This window comes from Ambystoma mexicanum, chromosome 1q (assembly GCF_040938575.1).
Source record: "Ambystoma mexicanum isolate Mex_15411 chromosome 1q, UKY_AmexF1_1, whole genome shotgun sequence".
Classification (NCBI taxonomy): domain Eukaryota; kingdom Metazoa; phylum Chordata; class Amphibia; order Caudata; family Ambystomatidae; genus Ambystoma; species Ambystoma mexicanum.
The window spans coordinates 538,328,957-538,349,272 of NC_090922.1; the positions used below are offsets into that span (position 1 = coordinate 538,328,957).

At 46.9% G+C, this 20,316-nt stretch overlaps 1 protein-coding gene across 5 annotated transcripts in view; it reads left to right on the forward strand.

Annotated features, from left to right (window-relative positions):
* CIC (capicua transcriptional repressor) overlaps window positions 1-20,316 on the forward strand; it is a 2,254,744-nt gene that overhangs the window by 2,031,565 nt on the left and 202,863 nt on the right. For 3 of the 5 annotated variants that reach the window (XM_069640957.1, XM_069640955.1, XM_069640956.1), the window contains exon 20: window positions 7,511-7,540. The exons of the other annotated variants lie outside the window; for them this stretch is intronic. In XM_069640957.1, the coding sequence (XP_069497058.1) occupies window positions 7,511-7,540 (30 nt within the window). The remainder of the gene's footprint in view (window positions 1-7,510; window positions 7,541-20,316) is intronic. 5 annotated transcript variants of the gene reach the window in all.

Here is a 20,316-nt window from a genome sequence, read left to right on the forward strand (position 1 = left end):
ATTAAGAGACTTGGAAATTTGGGCTGAACAAAATAAGATCTTGCCAAAACAACAGATGGGCTTCCGAAAGGGGCACTCCACTTCGCTCAATGGTATAGTACTGGCCACCCTTTGTAACAGTAAGATCGGGGGGCAAGAATCACGACTATATGGTGCCTTCATAGACTTATCAAGTGCCTTTGATCTGGTGAATCGAGACTATGGTTCAAACTAAAAAAGAGAGGTGCTCCGATCCATCTCATCGATATATTGGTCTCCCTCCATGAAGACAATACGGTCCAAGTAAAACTCAGCCAAGATGGATTATTGTCAACACATATCCCAGTGAAGAGGGGGGTGAGACAGGGGTGTATGTTCGCTCCCTTTTTGTTCAACTTCTATGCAGCCGATTTTGGATATGCGGTAGAGACAGCAGCGCTGGGTAGCGCCAAATTGGGCACAAATGTAATCAAGTGGCTGATGTATGCTGATGACATTGTGCTCCTGGACAAGACACCAGTGGGGCATCAGAGGCTACTAAATGCCCTAGAACAATACATGAAAAATAATGATCTCAAAGTAAATCCGGAAAAACCAAAAATAGTGATTTTTGGAAAGAAAGGAGGCAAAAAAGGGAAATACTGCTGGACAGGGGGGGCAAACGAATACCAATAATGGAGGAGGTCATCTATTTGGGTTACACCCTGTATGCTACACCTAGAATTGGCACGCTATGGGCAGACATGCTACAAAAATGCACCCAATTGACGGCTCAACTGCAAAAAATCATCAAGCAATGTTGCAGGTTTTCTCTCCTCCCTGCTATCCGCTTTTATCGAGCAAAGATTGTTCCTGTCCTCCTATATGGTTTAGAGGCAAAACCATTAGCTTGGTCAATGGACTGGCAGATACTAGAAGCGAAGATCTGGAAAAAAGCCCTACATATTCCAAACAGCTTGCCAATGGCCAGTTTGCGCTTTGAGTTGGGGCTCTCCTCATTAGGGGTCCAAGCAGATTGGAATCTTTTATCTCTTTTCAATATGATAACCAATCCAAGGCGTAATACATTGTATGAAGATCTAAGAATCCATTTGAGCCATGCATCAGTGGGGGTACTGTATGACTTTAAAAAAAGATCTCAAGAAATCCTAGCTAGATGTAACAGTAAGATAGACACTCTAACCACAAACCCCATGAAGATAAAGAGAGAGCTACTATCATCGGATTGGATAATGACAATAGATAAAACACGATTGTCGGTAGTGGCTCCCTCACTTTCACCAACAGATAAGAGTCTTAGTTCTTTAGCAAACTACTTGTTGAAATTCCCAGATGCAGAAGTGGGACAAAACTTTCTCAGACTCCGTCTGGGTTTGATACGTAAAGGAGCTGTTCTTGCGAGATGGGGTTGGGGGAGAGGTGTAATCATTTGTGTTTTAAATGTAGAGACCCAAAAGTCCAGTCATTGGAGCATCTTCTAAGATTCTGTGACGGAACATGGGAGGTGTGAAAGAAACATCTTGAACGTTTTGTTTGCTCTAATGACTGGTTGTCATCAGAAGACTTTTGGGTGAGAATTACTTCAGGTCACGAAAAAGCATTGACTATAAATGTGGTTCGAGTTCTACAACAGTTAGGTTTTACTGGAAACTAAAAGTGCTTCAAGTATCTAGACTGAAATAGGGAAGACAAGAAAATTGGGAGAAAAATGTTGAATTTTTGTTTGGTTTTTTAATGAGGTGTAAAAATATAAAAGTTATTTCTTCATCTTTTAAGTAAGTTCTTTTTTTATTTTTTTGAAAAAAAAACAGGTTTGGTTTATACCACAATAAAATAAAATTTAAAAAAAGAACTCAGATAGGCAACACATAGGGCAGCTAGCCTACTTCCTTGGGATGTCGAAAGCATGTGTGTATTAAATGTTGCTCTTGTGCTCCATAAGAATATTTAATGCTTTTCTTAAGAATACTCAACAAGGCCTGTGCTAACGTTGCAATAAATACAAGTTTTAAATATAGATGTAGATTGTGTGACAAGTAAATAACCACTTAATTATTTGGAGTAATAACGCAGAGTGTAAAGCAATGCATAAATGACAAATACTCTTTGCATACAATATAAACCGTGTGCATTAACTTAATGAAACACATATGCAGTGTAGTTTCTCATTTTCCTGTTTTGGATGCATTTCCAGAATTAGTGTCCCGAGAAATGTTCCAGCTCCTATGGTTAAAACCTTTATGGTGGGTCCGTAAACTGTACTCCCAGTCCAGTGGTCCTTTGAAGGAAATATGAAGTTCACTCTTGTCTGACAGGTTAAAGCCTTTTTCCCCAAAGTCTTTTCTATCTTCACATCTGCTGCACCCTGTCTAAAATCAAAAATAAAAACATTAGGGCTCTCAAAAAATGAAAAATAAGAGAAAGCAAGTGTGCATCACCTCAATACCTTCTAGAATGGATCAGGTCTGCTGGAGGCTGGTTGCAGTCTGATGCCTGGGATGGCTGACCATGTTTGGGACTGCTTCTGTCAAGAAACTGACACTAGGCTGTTTGGTGTACAGATGTTACAGTGGCAGGAATAGCTGGGACTGTTGATTTAACTTTGTATCCGTGGCAGAGCTTGATGCAGACTGGACACCTTTTTGAACTCCAAAGGAAGGGACAGTGATTTTTCCTGTTCAAAGTCCTCAGCACCACTGGGAACTTGAGTCCTGGGTGCACTGTTTAAAAACAGTTTCCTTCTTTCTAGATGTTATATTGCTGGACCACCGCTGAAACTCACAGAGGCCGTTGTGGCTAGTGTGGATTCCTGGAAATGTAAATTTCTCCTTCTCGATACATGGTGCAGTCTTGCAAAGGGCAGTGGGGCTGAAGGTACAGTGATGGAAGTGCAGCAGACCCTTAATTTGGGAAATGTGTGCTAGTTGACTAGAACCATACAGAAGAGATGGAGATGCTACATTTTTATTTTCATTTACGTACCAAATGAGGAGCAAGCCAGTGAATATTCACAGTGCTCTAGGAACATACACCAGATAAGGCAGAATGGGCTGTTGGGATGAATATCGATCATTTGATAATGTACACCCCCTTGTAAGGAACTCATGGTGGCAACAGTAAAGACGAACACAAGTCATCACAGTTCAAGGGTGTTTATTAAACTTTATGCAGTTTGGAAAAATGCCTAATCTAGACCTAAATCTAAGATGGGAACAAGCGTCGACCATCAAATGAAAATAAGGCAGTCCTAGTGGCGTCCTGTCCAATAAAAAAAGCCTATACTAAGAAACCTATTGCCAAACCTTACAACTAATACAAAAAGGGTGTGGGATGGTTTTCAAGAAAAGAAAGAAGTGTTCACAAATAATATGTCAGGATGCGGTAGCTTGGGTCTTCCTTGCCCACATTTTGATTAAATGATCTTGGAGCACAGCACACACTCAAGCTTTCCTGGCACGAGTCGACCGTTCTGTTCCAGTCTATCAGGAGCCTCAATGGTCAAGTCTCTTCCCCTTTTGAAGTCTCTTGCCTTCGAGGGTCTGATGTGTTCATATAACAAAACAAAGTAAGTTCCTTTTCACATTTTCTTTGGGTGATGGCTTCGCCCCTCGATCTCCCTTGTTCGGACTCGGACCCTTCAGAAACATTTCTTATCTGTATCACGGCCTTCAGTGGTTTATCCCCTGGTGTCAAGGGCCTGATAGCTTCCTAAGTATCAAACAAAAGTTCTTTCAAAAAGGTTTCTTCTTTGTACTTGGGTGATGGGTCTCCACTCCTGGGTCCCCCTCTATTGGGCGCAGACCCCTCTCAAATCTTCAGCCTCCTTCCACCAGGTTCACTATGGTTTCTCTACTTTGGGTGATGGCTTCACCCCTGGATCTTCCTCGTTCGGGCTTGGATACCTCTCAACTATTGGCCTCCCTCCACCGGGTTCACTATGGCTTTCAATAAATCTTCCTTTATTGTTCTCACAAAGTCTTAATGTCTTTTTAAACAGTTCCAGTGGGCATCCCTCGGCCAGGTTCACGTTTGTCAACACACTGTTTCTCAGGACCTTAGACTTTGCCCCTCTTTATCGGCATCCCTCGGTCTGTTTCACTCTTGCCAACTTCACATTGGGTGATGGCTTCACCCCTGGGTCCCCCTCTTCCGGGCACTGACCCATCATCATATACTTTTAAGCTCAATTGGTTTGCGGGATTCACTTCCCTTACTTACTCTACAGTTCTTAGGTCAAAGGCTTTCGACTGTACAGGGAATTTGCTTACTGTCGTAAAGGGCAAGGTCATATCTCTCCTTGTCGGCCTCTTGATATTTGCTGCATTTCTCCTCCTCTTGAACTGCCAGGTCTTGATAGCTGTCTCGTTGTGTGGTATGCCTTGCTTGCACTGTGCTCTCTTGCTCCACCTTTTATCCCAGTGGGGAAGAGAGAGATTGATCATTTGCCTGACCCTTGTATTGGCACATGTCAGGCAAACAGTTTTTTGGTTAGTCCTTTGGTTTTCATGTCGGGGAAAAGTGTTCCAGTTGAAAAAGGGGGCGTTGGAGTGTCAACATATCCTACGGGGTAGGATGGGGAAGAGGGGTTACAAGTAATTACAGCCCTCATGTCAAGAGGGTTGATGACTTTGGAAGGGGGAGATTGGTAGGGTTTGTGAAGTGAATGGGAATGATTGGGACTTTTCTCATAAAATAAACAAGGGGGTTTGAGGGAACAGTAGTGTTTTATCTGAGCAGGTTGGGAGTGCGGGAAATAATCAGAGGTACGGGAAGAAAAACAACTGGGAGTATTCAGGTAGGTTATAGGAGAACAGGGGTTCTGAGAGGTTGTTTCCTGGTGTACTACGGTTTCGCTCCTAGTTGGTTTACCAGAGGTGTAGGGGTGATGGGATTTTATTAACCCCTTAAGTGCCAAGGGCAAGCTATCTCGTCCTTGACATTACCTCCGTGTTGCCAAGGACGAGAGAGCGCATCCTTTTTGGCACCTTGTTTTGAGGGATCCCTGCAAAGCAGGGATCTCTCAAAACTGTAATCCAACCCCTGGGCTATGTGAGGGGGAGGTCCCCCCTCACTGCCAGGGGGCTGAATTACCTTCAATTTCACGTCGGAGTGCGTAATGCACGCCGTTGCGAATGTGAAAGTAATTTCACTGCGCCGGCCATTTTCGGCTGCCGCAGTGAAGAGGGAAGGTGAGTGCCCTTCTCCCTCTGCTTTGATCTACGGCTGTATTTCAAGCCGGAGATCGAGGCAGGTGTCGTTGGAAAGGGGAGATTCTCCCTTGTGTGACAGCATTGCTGGTCAAGGATCGGGCGCAGAGCGCTCGATATGTGGCTAGCAATGCCACTAGACACCAGGGATGTCTTTTGAAAGCGGGGTGAGGGGGGCTGCTTACTAGGTAAGCATCCCCCTCGACCTCTCCCCCCCCAAGGCTCCAAAGCATGGGGCCACATGTATGGAGACCCCTGGGGGCATATGAAAAAAAAAAAACGAACGCATTGGGAAAAGGGGTGAGGGGGTTGGGGACCCTAGCCACCAGGGATTTTTTTTGGATGGTGTCGTTGGAAAGGGGAGAATCTCCCCTTTCCAACAACAACTTGTGTAAAGCATTGCTGGCCTCGGATCGGGTGCAGGGCGCTCGATCCGGGGCTAGCAATGGCCACACACTAGACCACCAGGATCCCATTTAGAAGCGGGTGGGGGGCTGCTTACTAGGTAAGCGGCCTTCCTCACCCATACCCCCCCGAGGCCCCAAAGCATGGGGCCACATGTATGGAGACTAGAGGTGGTGGCATATAAAAAAAAAATGAAAAAAAGCAAACGCAATGGGAAGGGGGAGGTGGTTGGGGACCACTAGCCAACACAGATTTTTGTTTTAGGACATTTAAGGGTGGTGGCCCTCTCCCTCCCACCCCAAGTGGAAAGAGAGGGACCACTTGTCACCCTCCCTCTGGGGCAGATTTCTCACCCCAGGCAGGAGTACATGAGGTGGCCCCCATCCAATGGGGGGGAGGGTCACCAGGAAAGTGTGGGCAGGCCCCTCAAATGATGGGGCCTGCAGGGTAGGGCACCCCTGGGGCAGATGGGAGCCCATCTGCCCCTAGGGAATGGGGCAAAGAAAATAAAAAAAATTGTCATGGCTGGTGTTGGCCCCACACCCCACTGGACCACCAGAGAATTTTTTTATGGAAAGGGGTAGTCCCCTTCCTCCCCCTCCCCCCACTCAAAATTGACTTAGGGTCGTGTCATGCAGCACTCCCTGGGGGCAGTTATATGATCTTAGGAAGGTGCATGTAACTCCAGGGAGGGCTGCATGAGAACCCCCCTCTTATCTGCCCCCAGGGAGGGCTGAATGAGATTCCCTCCACTGCATTTGGTGTGGCGGGGCGGGGGTCACCTCCCATTACATTACAAAATTCCCGGTGGTTTAGGGTGCCCCTGGTTCCCCCCTCCCCCCCCCCAAGTGCAGCCTGTCATTTTCAATTTTTTTCTTTGTTTACCAAACTTGCTTTGGCGCAGCGGGGCACATTGGTGTGCCATTCTGGCCCCACAGTGCCCGAACTTTACTGCCCCACCCACTGGGGGGCCTGTCCCACAATTTCTGGTGGCCCTCTCCTGCCCCCACCCCAAATGGAGGTGGGGTGTAACTCAGACAGCCGTTTGTAGGAGGCCCAGGGAGGCCTGCATGAGGTGCCCCCGCCACCCATTTGGGGTGAGGGCCACCACAAAATGTCAGACAGGCTCCCCAGTGGGTGGGGCAGTAAAGTTCGGGCACTGTGGGGGCAGAATGGCACACTATTGGGCCCATCTGCGCCAAGGGGAGTTGGGTAACCAAAGGAAAAAAGTGAAAATGTTGCACAACATTTTAGGGGGGCTGTGCGGCACCCCAAACCAACAGGGAACTTTCTAATGGGAAGGGGTGGTGCCCAAACCCACAATGGAGTGGGGGCCATGTCATGCAGGCCTGCCTGGGGGCAGATATCTGCTCCTAGGAAGGGACACCTGACCCCAGGGAGGAGGGCATGACAGCCTCCCCTTATCTCCCCCCAGGGAGGGCTACGTGAGATGCCCCACCTCACCATTTGGGTTGGGGTGAAGAGGTGCACCCCATTACATTTCAAAATTTTCTGGCGGTTTAGGGTGCCCATCAGCCCCCCCCCATAAAGTGCAGCCTGCCATTTTCATTTTTTTTCTTTGTTTACCAAACTTCCCTAGGCACCGATGGGCACATTGGTGTGCCAATCTGCCCCCAGGGTGCACAAATCTTACTTCCCCATCCATTGGGGGCCTGTCTGGCATTTTGGGGTGGGCTTCTCCCCACACCCCAAATGAGTGTGGGGGGCACCTCATGCAGCCCTCCCTGGGGGCAGATATCTGCCCATATGCAGGGGCAAATGGGTTTTCACTGGGGGGGTGAGGTTCAGTAGACCATCAGGGATGGCTTGCAACGGGGGGCATGCTTGGAAAGTATGAGTGTAGATTTGTTTTTGCTGGTGTGACCGTAGGTAACGCATGTTTTTTGTTTTGTTTACAGCTTTTTCTATGAGAGCAGCTGCAACGTTATGTGAGTACTGTTTTTTTATAATTCTATCGTTAGGGCCCACTGTCAGTGGGGTGGGTGAGACTGGGGCTGGATTGTTGGTGGTTTGGGTGGGAATGGGCCGCCTGGGCAGATATTTTGGTGGGCTGGGACACAATTGCAGGGGCAGGCCACAAATAGCCCCCCATGCCGGCAGAACATTGGTGTTTCACTGGGAGCGGATGCCTCCCATGTGGGTTGTCCGTCTGCAAGCCCAGGCCGTGCTACGTTACAGGTGTCGCCTCTGGGGAGGAATGGGGATCCTGCCGGGGATCCCTGGAGCTGCCGCTGTGCTTAGGGGACGGTGCAAACACATGGTACATGGATGTCCAAGGCTGGGGACATCACCTCCAACCGTCCTGGAGTTGCGGCTGGGCTGCATTACAGCTTTTCCCTTCGGGAAGGTATCGGCACACTGCCGGGGCTCCCTGGTGGGGAGAAGCTGTAACGCAGGCCAGCCAGAGCTCCAGCAAAGTCGGCGGTAATATCCCTGGCCTTGGGCACCCTTCTCCCATGTGGGTTTTTGGGCGGGGCTTGTGGGTAATACATTCTGGGGAGATTTGCGCAAATCAGACATCTTTGGATTCCCATGGGCGTCTTCTTTTCAGAAATGCATGGGGTTTCTTGTTTTCCTTGGTGGCTTGGTCACCCTAGGCCCTTATCTGTATGGTGTGAGCTTCTGAAAAAATCCTGAAATTCAGCTATCGGAAAAGACTTGGGGTTAGCCATGTTTTAGGCTTTCCCCTTTGTGCCCAGGTAGGTGCACCCACACATGTGAGGTACCGTTTTCATCGGAACACGTGTGGGGACGCAGGAAGGTAGGCGTTGTTGGCGGCATGTTTCGGTGGGTGGCCAGAGCGAAATGTCTGAGAATTGTGTTTATTTCCAGCCAATTTCAAAGATATTTCCTGTGTCCACTCACCGAAACACGTCACCAACAACAGATGTCATACCTTCCCGCGTCCCCACAGGTGTCCCGACGAAACCGGTACCTCACGTGTGGGTGCACCTACCTGGGCACAAAAGGAAAAGGCTAACCCACTGGTAACCCCAAGTCTTTCGGCACAGCACATTTTATTCATGTGGGCAACCTACAGATTTGGGTCTAGGGTGTCCAAGCCACCAAGGAAAACTGGGAACCCCATGCATTTCTGAAAAGAGGACACCCGTGGGAATCCAGAGGTCTGACCTGCACAAATCGGCAAAGAATCTATTTACCAGAACCCCCGGCAAAGTCCGAATTTGAGGGGAAAAACACAATTTTCGCACATTTCCCTCTGCTCACCCACCAAAATACGCCGCCAACAACACATGGCCTACCGTCCTGCGTTCCCACAGGTGTCCCGATGAAAACGGTATGTCACATATGTGGGTGCACCTACCTGGGCGCAAAGGGGAAAGCCTACAACACGGCTAACCCAAAGTCTTTCGGCACAGCATAATTTCAGGAATTCTGCGCATGCGTACACCCTACAGATTTGGGCCTAAGGTGTCCAATCCACCAAGGAAAACAGGGAACCCCATCCTCGGTATAATACAGAGCCTCACCTTGGATATTCCCCTAGCATAACCCTGGTCGCCCTCACACAAGTGATCCTCCCCCACTGGTCCACCCCCAGGAACTGGATCCAACAGCGATGGACGTGTCCTGGCCACCTGGAGAAGGGATTCCTCGGCTCTACCTCCGAGAATAACCTCAGGTTTCTCGCACCCTGTTGGGTGAATACCTGTTGGGAATTTATTTTGTTGTTGCAACTTTCATTCCACTGACACCAAAAGGAACACCCCACTATTTGCTGTGGGTCGAACTCTGTACTGACTTCTAGAGATAAGTCCATTCTTTTTGCTTTAAGTTTCTTGCTCAACTCTCCTATTTTGTGAGCATTGGTCAGCCCATAACATTACCAGTGCAGGGGAACTCTGCCCGCTGTGCAAGATTCCTGTATTGTTTTACTGTAGCACACATCACCGTACATGGAAGGATTTACAGGGGTACTTTCTATCCATTTTGGCTTTTTTTCTGGCAAGGTTTTAGAGGCCGTGCCCTGTGGTTTTTCGTCCTGTCATTTAACAAACGTGTCTTATTCTTTGGCCTGCTTCGTGCCCTCTCAAGGTACGGAATTGCCATGCATGGCATACTCCTGTGTGGAATCCAGCTTCTACTCCCAGACAAAGTGAGGTGTGGTCGTAAATTGGGTTTGGACTGGCTGGTGCCATTCTACACTCCAGCCCAGAGATACCTGATGCTGGGCAGATGAGGGGTTTTGCAGCCGTCCCTGATTGAACAGACCGTTAGTTTGAATGGTACAGATGCTTTCCATTGGTGGGCTGGGTCTGCCCCAAGCCAGAATTTGGAATTAGGAGAGTTCTGGAGCCACAATCCTAAAGATCAGCTTGTAAATACTGGAGGGGGGGTATCTCTAAACCTGCCCTCACTATGGCAGGGTAGTGTCAAACTGCAACTCTACCTCAGGGGGGGTGGACCACTTTGGCCCCACAGCACAGATATCGCTCAGGGCGGTTGTGCACTGTGTTACTGCAAATAGGACATACACGACAAACCAAACCAAACACTAAGAAATAGAAACGAGAAATAAGATAACAATGGACACAAATGATAACACACAAGTCAGTCTCAATTTTAACAATGGAATACATTTATTCATGCATAGCAAGGCATGATAAGCACTTCTAGCAAAACCTGAATTTGCACCCCTTATGTTTGGGTGCAAACTGCAATAAATGTAAGCCTTTCAGGCTTCTGATGCAAACATTCTAATCACTAATCTCTAATGCATTGCAGCCTAATAACAACTGCTAATAGCAAAATACATATGGCAAGTGTCAGCATTCAGCATTCCTCTCCAATCCACACCACACATCACACGCTCTCTCTCTGAGACAATCCCTGTCTGATCTCCCCTTCTATCAAACCAAAAGCTCTGTGTGAGTGTCTGTCCTAATTCCCCATTGCAAGTGTCTTATCAATCAGTTAGGCCATAAACCATACTCCCCATTTGCCAGCCAGGCCTCCCTGCACCGTCTCGCACAGGGCCCTTCAGTGGTCTGGTCTCCTGCCAGCTCTGTGCCAGATCAATCTTGAACGCTCTCTCCCAAAATACTTCTGCTTCTCCCAAAGCTTCCCCAAGCTGCATGTCAGCCGATTCTTCAAAAGCCACTCCTTACTGCTCATTTCAGACTCCCAGTTATAGTGTCAAATCATGTCACTCTTTCTGTCAAACCAGCATTTCTAAAAGCGGACAGTGCCTAAAGGTGTCTCATGTCAATCTTGTACTCTCTCTAGTCCAGTGTGTTCTAGTCATCGTGACATTTCAGTGCAAATCTTGTACATGTCCTATGGCCTTCTCCTGTCTGTGTTACAAAGCCACCATCCTCCCAGCCCTCCATTGTCAGCTCTTTCTCTCCACTGAAATCCCTCTATCCGTGTGTGCAAAGCACTCCTCAATGCATCCCACCTTTCTTTCTGTCTGCGAGCAGGCCCAGGGCTTGATAAAGCCATGCCCGTCTCATTTCTTCTGCTAGGCCAAGAGTTACGACCTTCCTGCCAAGAAACTGTTTACATTCCTGCTTACAATAACAATTCTTCCGCGAACCAGTGGAGCTGCTCTTCTGTATCAGAATGGCTTAGCCTGCCAGTTCCATGCATCATAGGGCTTCACTCATTCTCTCTCAAACCAAGCGCTATACCATGTCTCAATGTACATTTATAAGTGCACACATGCGTTTGTCTAATTACATACATAATAACGTAATGTCTAAACATGGCCTCTTCATATAACAGGGCCTCTTTCTCTAGAAAATGCATACAAATGGCTGAATAATATGGATCATGGATATATCTGTCTCTGCATTGTCTCTGAAATTGGCTCATGACAACATACAACAGGCTATATATATATATATATATATATCAATGGAAAAACATTGTTAAAAGGACGTTATGGTAAAGTTGCACTGATAAAAACCTATGAAATTCAGTAAAAAAAAGTTGTTAAAAGGACGTTATGGTTGCAAGTAAACTCGAAAAACCCTGGAAATTTGCCAGTTATGGTAAGCTAAGCAACCGTAACTCGCACCACCACCGTGCACTGCTAAGACTAACACCCAGGACATCAAAGATGACATCACAAATATCATCGATGACATCACTGATGGCATCACATGTCTAGCCCCTTCTTTTTTGTTCACTGCCATATCTAGGCCAGGCGGGTTTATTTACTGACAGTCAGAAACTTAACTTTCTAAAGGTATTACATTTATAGATATTGCTATTCTCACATGTTCTTACACTACTTTCCTTAGAATTTAATCGCATTTTATGATCTACATATATAGGGGTAGAAGCAGGCTTGAAACACAGCAATAATTTTTGTGCGTCAATATAATCATGTAGATTATACACAATTGCTAATGGTAAGGCCTCTTGTTTGCTTACTTTACTCTCCATATATAAGCCCCATATTTGTATGCATTGTAGTCTATTTGTTTTGTGTGTATTAGTAGAAATATGTAGTAAGTGATGCATTATTAGCTACTTAGTACATGTTTCACATTACGGAAAAGTCTGATACAGAAGCATTCACTGTTTTATTATATAACTTTGGAAAATTAAAAATATAGCACCTCTGTGGTATATGCTGCAGCCAATACATACATTTCTGTATGAGTAGTTTCCTGTACTAGAAAGAACACTGCTCTTGGAATGTTCTTTAGAATGCTACATTGCGTGATGAAGTATGTCATTTATTACACATCTCCCGATAATACCTGATACTTTTTTGCCAACATTACATTCACAACCCCTTGTATGAAAAGTAAATGCACATGTGATATTTGTGATGTCATCTTTGATGTCCTGGGTGTTAGTTTTAGCAGTGCACGGTGGTGGCGTGAGTTATGGTTGTTTAACTTACCATAACTGGGGAATTTCTGGGGGTTTTCAATTTTACTTGTAACCATAACATCCTTTTAACAACGTTTTTTCAGTGAATTTCATGGGTTTTTAGCAGTGCATGCTATTTTCCCACAATTTACTAATATCATACTTACCAAATATAACAATATTTGTGTCCAATTTACAAAGTGTCATGTTAAAACTCTGCCATTTCCCACCTGCTAGAATCATTGTTAACACTTGTATACACCTTTTGCAACTATTTCAACTAGTTTTGCATCCGTAGATATCTACGAACATCTGACTTCATTGCGGACCTTCCGGACAGTGCCACATGACCATACGCTGGCGCGCGGCATGATGACGTGTCCGAGAACCCGTCTGCACTTCACGATAAGATCCGTCCTTCTCGGACAGTTCAGAACTGCATTTTCTACTGATCTAGCAACTTTCAACTTCAAAATTTCCCTTGCATACCCCTGACACCTTTTCGTACTCAATATCCATTACCAATCTAGTACACAGTACATACTTGGAAGAATTTTATCAAAACTGCTATTTATCTTAAAAATGGCATTAGTTATTGCCATCCCTCATCCCCAAGAGCCACCACCAGCTGGAAGACCTTCACAACAGAAAAAGCACAGTACTTTCAAAGACAATGAAGAGGACCAAGAAGATGAGGTAGAGGAAGTGCCTACTTCTAGCATCAAGATCGAATCATGGGTGTACCAGTTATTTGCTACTGTTGGGAGTGTACCAAAGGCTAAAGCTACCAAAGTGAAATGCACTGAGTGCAATTTTGTACTCAGTTGCAGACTACCTGGACAGTACTCCTACGGGACCACCTCAATGCGCCGCCACACCATATCCAATGACCGCTATGCTCTCAGAAAGGTTATTCCTTTCTCAGCAAGTAGTAAGCTGTCTTCCTCCACCTCATCTTCCTCAACAAATACTGTAACCACACAGTCTGATGTCTGCGGGCATTGGTGCATTATAAATAAATAAATAAATAGGGAGGGCTATGAACCATTATCGTCCATTGCAGCCCCTGAAATGGGGGATAAAGGCCATTAGCACCCCTGGTTCCCAAAGCGGGAACCCAGGGTGCTAAAACATAGTTTTTTCTTCCTATAGCGGGATGCCTGTGGCGTCCCGCTGTAAGAAGGATTATTCTTCCTTTTCCAAGACAGCCAACATGACAAGAGAAGGCGGGGCTCCATACACAGCCCCTCTTTCCTTGCCATGGCAGACCGCAAAACCCTATGAACATATTACCACAAGCACTTTCTTTCCCTTTCAAACCTATCCTACCTTCGAAAATCTTTACCACATAGCCGGTCCAAGGTAGACATAGCCACTTTAACACCATTTTTCATCCCTAGCGGTCATGGTCAATAGCCAGATTGTCCGTGCAATAACCTTATGCCATGACCCAGACAATCTGGCTACTGCCACAGGCTATACCTCAGTCACCAAAGGTATATGACTATTTTTTGTACATACATTATTACACTTGGCAAAAAATAAAACACGGGCACATTCGCAAAACCATGCTTTAATGGCCTTGCCAATGCTCCTCATGAGTTTGCTCGAAATCCGCCTATGTTTTATTTTTTAAAAAGTGTCAAAATGTATATACATACAATAGTCAAATAACATAGCCCACACTCGACAAAATCCATTCAGTCTTTACACAAACATTGAAGGTTTGGTCTATAATCTTTCTCAAAACTTTTGTCCACATTCGTCAAATAGCAACAATGTTATAAGCTGTTAGGGAGAATTCTCTGTTAAGGCTAATTTCCCAAATCTAGTGAGTCCCCCAGCAGCTTGGCTGGATTTTGGGGATTTTGGGAGACTCTTTTTCTCCCACTCTGAGACATGATTTGAGATATCCTTTGACTTTGAAATGTGTTTTATGAGCTATGGGGTCTTTTACTCCGTAGGGCTTCATGTGTTTTTGGTATGTGTGTTACACAGCACCCTCCGTGCCGTAACCCCAGGGCGTCATAGTGACCCCCAAACATAGACTCCGTACCCTGGGACTGACTACTGTCTCCCAGGGCATGTAAAGTCACCAATGGCTTTACTAGTCCTAAATTGTGAACAGAACCAGTACAAACCATCATATTGTGGGCATACTGGTAGGCACAATTCGATTGCCCCTGGGTCTGTTGTTCGAGGGGTACTGTCCAGTCCCCCCTGAGCGAGTTTTGGCTGGTGGCAGTGGATACTACTTTTTATATTCAACCGCAAATATATTCCTATGGGATTTTCCCATTGTTCGAGGCTAATACTTTTCAACATAGCCTCAAACATACCGCCGGTTTATTTATTTAATATTAATTCACCGGTTGGTATTTTTTGCCAGAACTCGGTTCCAAAATGGCGTTTGTGTTCGCTTCTGTGACTCCAACCCAAGTTGAGCCCTTTGTTCAACTTTTTGGCGGGCTTCTCCACAGAAGCCTCCAAAAGAGGTGCCACTCTGTCTGGGTACCACAGGGGGTGTGGGAGGGGGTTTAGGCACCCTGGACTGAGTTGCCTCGGCAACTCAAGTCGCACTCTTGTGTGATTGACCCAGTGGTGAGCCACCCGGCTCACCACTTAGCATGTTTGAGTGACAGCTAGGACTGATGAATGGGGGTTTTCTGCATAAAAGCAGGGCTTTGGGGACTGGGACTTCAGACGTCGACACAGGACCAAAGAATCCGAAGAGGGAGAAGCTGAGCCGACCTGCAACGACGACACCACCGGTGGAGCCCTGCTGAACCGACTCACCACTTCTTCCAACGACAGAGGAGATCTTCATCCCGAAGAGTCTCCTTCCTTTGACTGGTGGGGATAACCGGTTCGCCTGCCTTTTCGCCTTCCCGGATCATCTCGTGGCCGCCTTCCCTGTGCCAAGCACCCCGGCAACCGGGATACCACGTTTTTCCACTACCGCGAATAAAAGGGTAGTACCTTTTTACCGGAGAACTCCGCGGCTGGTTTCTTCCCTGGCAGTGCAACGACCTTCAGCTTTCCTCCACGTCGAGATCCTCTCTTCCTCTGGACGACGCCGCGACTTGCATCCACTGCCAGGAACAACTGCCCCCGCTGGAGGATTCTCTCCACTTTCAAGGCACTGTGTCCGCCTGGCTTTCCTCGCAACGTTCTGTGTGGGGTGTCTCGTAAATCCTCAACTTACCACTTGCGGGTCTCACCATTGCGGTCACTGTGGCTCATCCACTTTGCTTGATCAAAGTGCAGTACAATGGAGGGGGGCTCCTGCCCGCTCCTCCCGACACGGCTGCTGGTGGTTTCCACGAGCCAGAGATGAAGCAGTGCGCCGCTCTCCAACTCACAGCACCCCCTGATAGGGAGAGCAAAAAGATCTTTTAAGCGGAAAATGACAATTTCTGTGGTGTACAGTGTCTGCATTGCCAACTCTGCAGCTCTTATGGCTGTTTTAACCAGGCACAATGGGATGAAATCGAAGCACTAAGTAAAGACATCCATGATGCATTGTAGTCAGCCTTCCAAAAGATCCTCAAGCAAAATACTGCCAATGCAGTCATCAAAACACGCTGCAGGGACAGGGGGCCGGCAGGAGCTGTGATAATAAAGCAGAATGCTTGGCTGTGTGGCACTGGTTTCAAGCTGGGAGCAAGTGTTACTCGGTTTCATAAGCCCCTAAAAAACTCTTTGTTTGGCAAATGTGTAAGGGAGATTTGGGAACGACCTTTTGGTGGTAGAACAGTGTGTTACCCAAAAGGAAAAACCAGACTCCACAATGATAGCTGCAGCATAGCAGTCGGGCTTACCGAAGAGGGAGGAAGGCTGACGGGGAAGTACAATCATCAACAGACCCCACAAAATAGTATACCACACTTTATAAAAACATGCAAAATATTTGTTAGGAAAGATTAAGTACTCCAGTTGACATAATACCTAGTAGAGCACAGTATGTGGCACATTAAGGCCTAACTCCTTACCCTAAACTGTAGGTATAGGGCTTACAGAGGTATGTTCGGAAAGACCCGGACATGAGCACTACATACATTGATAATTACCAATCAAGATCAAAGTGTACCACAAAGAACTTAGTTCAGGTTTCCTACTGAATTCTAATTAGTGTTATACCATAATACAAAGCCCCATTACATAGTTATAGAATTTAGATGTAGTGAATACCGAAGCTCAATGACCAACACAACCAGTAGGGCTACCAAAGTCCAGGATATATTTTATAGTTGGACATTGCCAAGGCCCAGATGGCATACTACACACCAATGAAGGAAACTGTAGCACAACAGTGAAACATTGTATGACGAGAATGTTGACAAATATATCAGGGATAGGCTCTAGTAATGCAGGGTTTTGTGAAGAAATTCAGGGACGCTAGGAAAATGCCACATTTCACGCAATTACTATTCAGTGTCACTTTGAAGTTGAAAGTGTCCAATGGGAAACGGGACAAAGTCTATGAGCTGACCTATGGTCATGATGAAGAGCCAGAGAAGTCCAAGTTCCTTTACACAGGTACCCACAAGAAAGCAGTTGACCTAGGAGACAACATTGGAGTCCCAGTAGAAGAGAACCAGTGGACTGTTCGAGACTGTTGGGCAAGATTTCCATTTCATGTGTAAATTTACCCTCTACTTGTGTACCCCCTCAACTTTTTGCTGATGTTAAACACCATAGTCTGGCTTTACCAGAGGAGCCCAGCCTTCTGCTGCACTCCTCTGAGTTTAAAGCTCACTTTTATTGGGGAAACTGACATGCCCTTAAGACAGTCAGTAATGGGAAACTTTGTTTCCCTTAGTCCTTTCCAATGTTGCAACTTTTCTGCAACATGTAACAAGTGTACAATGTACCTTACAGTACGGTACACTTGGGTCTATTAGTCATTTCCAAAGGCCCTAGATACTCTCGAGGGATTTATTAGGAGAAGTGCAGATGTGCCTTGGACAGGGCTGGTGGCAGCTTATTATTTCGTATATTTGTAACCCTTTCCTGTTAGGTAAAGCGGGATTACCGTGATTGGCACAAATATATGGCCTAGTTTCAAAATGGCCATGCCACAAGGTTGTTTGTCCTGTTCTTTGGCCATCTTGCCCCTTCACCTTCCCCAGGTTGAGCCGACCCGGGTCAGTCCTTATTTGGGCATGCATTCTCGCGCGAAAGGCCAAGCTTTCGCAGGTTTCTGCATGCCTGGTGTGTGTGCCTCCAGCATGTGGGCTGGGATGTCTGTTCCCACTACACATCCTGGGTGCCAGAGTCTCTGGAATGCTGTGAATGCCTGGGACCACCGTGGTCCGTGATTGGTCCATGTATGGTATGCCTGTATGTGAGCAGATCTCCCATTGGGTCCCCTTCGTTTTGGCGTGAAGGAGATTCTGGATAAGAGAAGTCCCCAAACACCCATGCCGTGTCGATCTCTGGAGTTCTCACTGAATGAAGGATAGGATCCAAGTATCCTGAAACTAAGAAGCTGAGTCGAGAAACTGCTGGTGACCCTCTGGAAGGTTCGGTACCCTGAGCCCGCTGTCTTCCCGTGGGAACCCTCTGCTTCCGGTCATCCTAGAATGTCTGCGAAGACGCTTTGACCCATTGGAATAGTGGGACCAACTATTCTCGGCACTTTCATCAAACCCTGTAAGTAAGCCTTCTCGGAAGTGTCCCCGGGCCAACCAGTGGGCTGACCAGTTTGAGGACTCTTTGCCCTGATACCGCTGCAGTTTCAAGGAGACCCTTGAATCTTGGTACGTCGCTAGCTCTGTGTTCACGGCACTCTCACACCGAATTTCGTACACTTGGCGTTCCCAGGTCTGGAGTAAAGTAAATGCGCCGAAACCGAGTATACGCGGTTACGGTGTCGCCCAGCCGTGGTGACGAACTTTGCAGGTGCGCTGCATTTGTGCCCCTGAAGCCTGCTGCAGTGAAATTGGCCTGATCCATCCACCAGGTGCAGAGAAATCACCACTGTCACGTTTGGGAATCATCGCTGTATCTTCATCGATGAAAGCCACAGAGCTGCCAAATTGCTGCACTTGAACCTGCAACGGAAGTGGACTCGACTGCCGAAGTTTGGTCCGGAGTGCGCCAGGGGTCGGTGAGTTATCGCAACCCTAACCGGTGGCCTCTAGCGCCTGCATCCATTTTTACGCATGAGTGGCCCCTGGGGGCCCATCTTCTTTCCACTGCTAGTGCGAACTAGCAAACTATTCCCAACTATTGGAATCAACTCTGCCCTCAAGTAGAGACCCTCCTCGAATAGTGGTAACCATTTCTTCATCGCCTCACCCACCTTCCTGAGCCGCTACAGACCTTTGAAGAGACCCAGTTTTGCCCATTTGAACTACAGCGTGCGCTAGCATTGCATGTTCATTTGAGCATTAGGCTCCACTCTTCTTAGGGATTGGACTACCTCTCAGTTAGGAGTGTGTTGGATGCAAAAGGGACTAAAGACTATTTGCACTGCCTGTTTCCTTCACCTTTTAGGTTTTGGACCCATTTCGTGCATTATCCCTTTAGACCATATTGGTAGATAGGATTGTGTTGGCTTAATAGTATTACTGTGATTTGATTTGTGTGTTGAAACTCAAAAGGCCTTGAAATAAAAGTATTTGTATTTATAATGTATCTACACCCGACTGGGAGTGATTTGTAAGTATCCTTTACTCTGTGTGCTCATTGAGGTCTTTCAGACACCCTCACCCCTCCTGAGACCTAGGGCCTTATTACGACCCTGCTGGTCCGCAAAGAACGGTGGTGGACCGGCTCATTCAAAGTCCTGCAGGCGGGAGGTGTCACTCCCGCCAGGTCTGACTTGGCGGATTTAACACCACCCGCCTGCAGGCAGACATGGAAACACCGGCTCTGTCATAGATGGAACCGGTGTTTCCATGGTCCCCATCCCCATGGAGTCCTGTGGGACTCCATGGGAATGGGGACTTAAAGAATTCCGCCTCTGGAATTCCCGGGTCACCAGGGTCGTAATGCCCCGGTGATTCCGGGAATCACAGAGGCAGAATGGTAATACGGGTCCAGCGGTAACCTGCCAGTTTTTTTCCAGCTCGGTTACCTCTGGACTCGTAATGAAGCCCCTAATCTTGACCTCGGCCAAGCTACCTTGATTGATCTGGCTTGTCCAGAAGGTTACCCTGTTCCAAGAAACTAGGCTGGCCTCCTGAACCTCTGCCCACCAGGTCAGATTTCAGAAATCCATCTTAAGAGACCCAGCAGCCCAAGGAGCAGAGAACGATTCAGTCCCCAATGTTAACCAATGGGGAAATTGGCTCAAAGGAAACTTGCAAAACCATACAACCACAGACTATGGGGGACCCTGAGGGGTGGGTATCTTCAATAACTTGCCAACTCCGGGTCCAGAGGTAAGTACTTGATGTTGATTCCTGAAAACACAGTTGCAGGAAAGCAGAATAACACAGTAGGAAAAGGGTTCTTTTTACGGGGAAAAATGAATGATCCGCTCACCCAAGAACTTGCACGCTGAGCCAGCGAAGACCCATACGGCCCAAAAGAAAGATAAATGTCCTTTGCAGGAATTGTACCCACTATCCAGAAGTGGAATCAGCTACAGAAATGGCTCCATGGCAGTGGTGGAACCTGCTGTCACAGATGGCTCAAGAAACACTCCAACACTCAAGAGGCACAGTTCAAAGGTTTTAAATTAACTTAAGTGAGCCCTACAGCCGTCCCCCTCGCTTGTCCGAAAACACTGCCCCTGCTTGGTAAATAGTGATTGTTTCACCCTTCGTACACTAATGTCAACCTAAAAGCCCTTAGCCATTTCTCACTAACCTCCCTCTTGGACCTCCTAGCTTTAACTACTCTACAA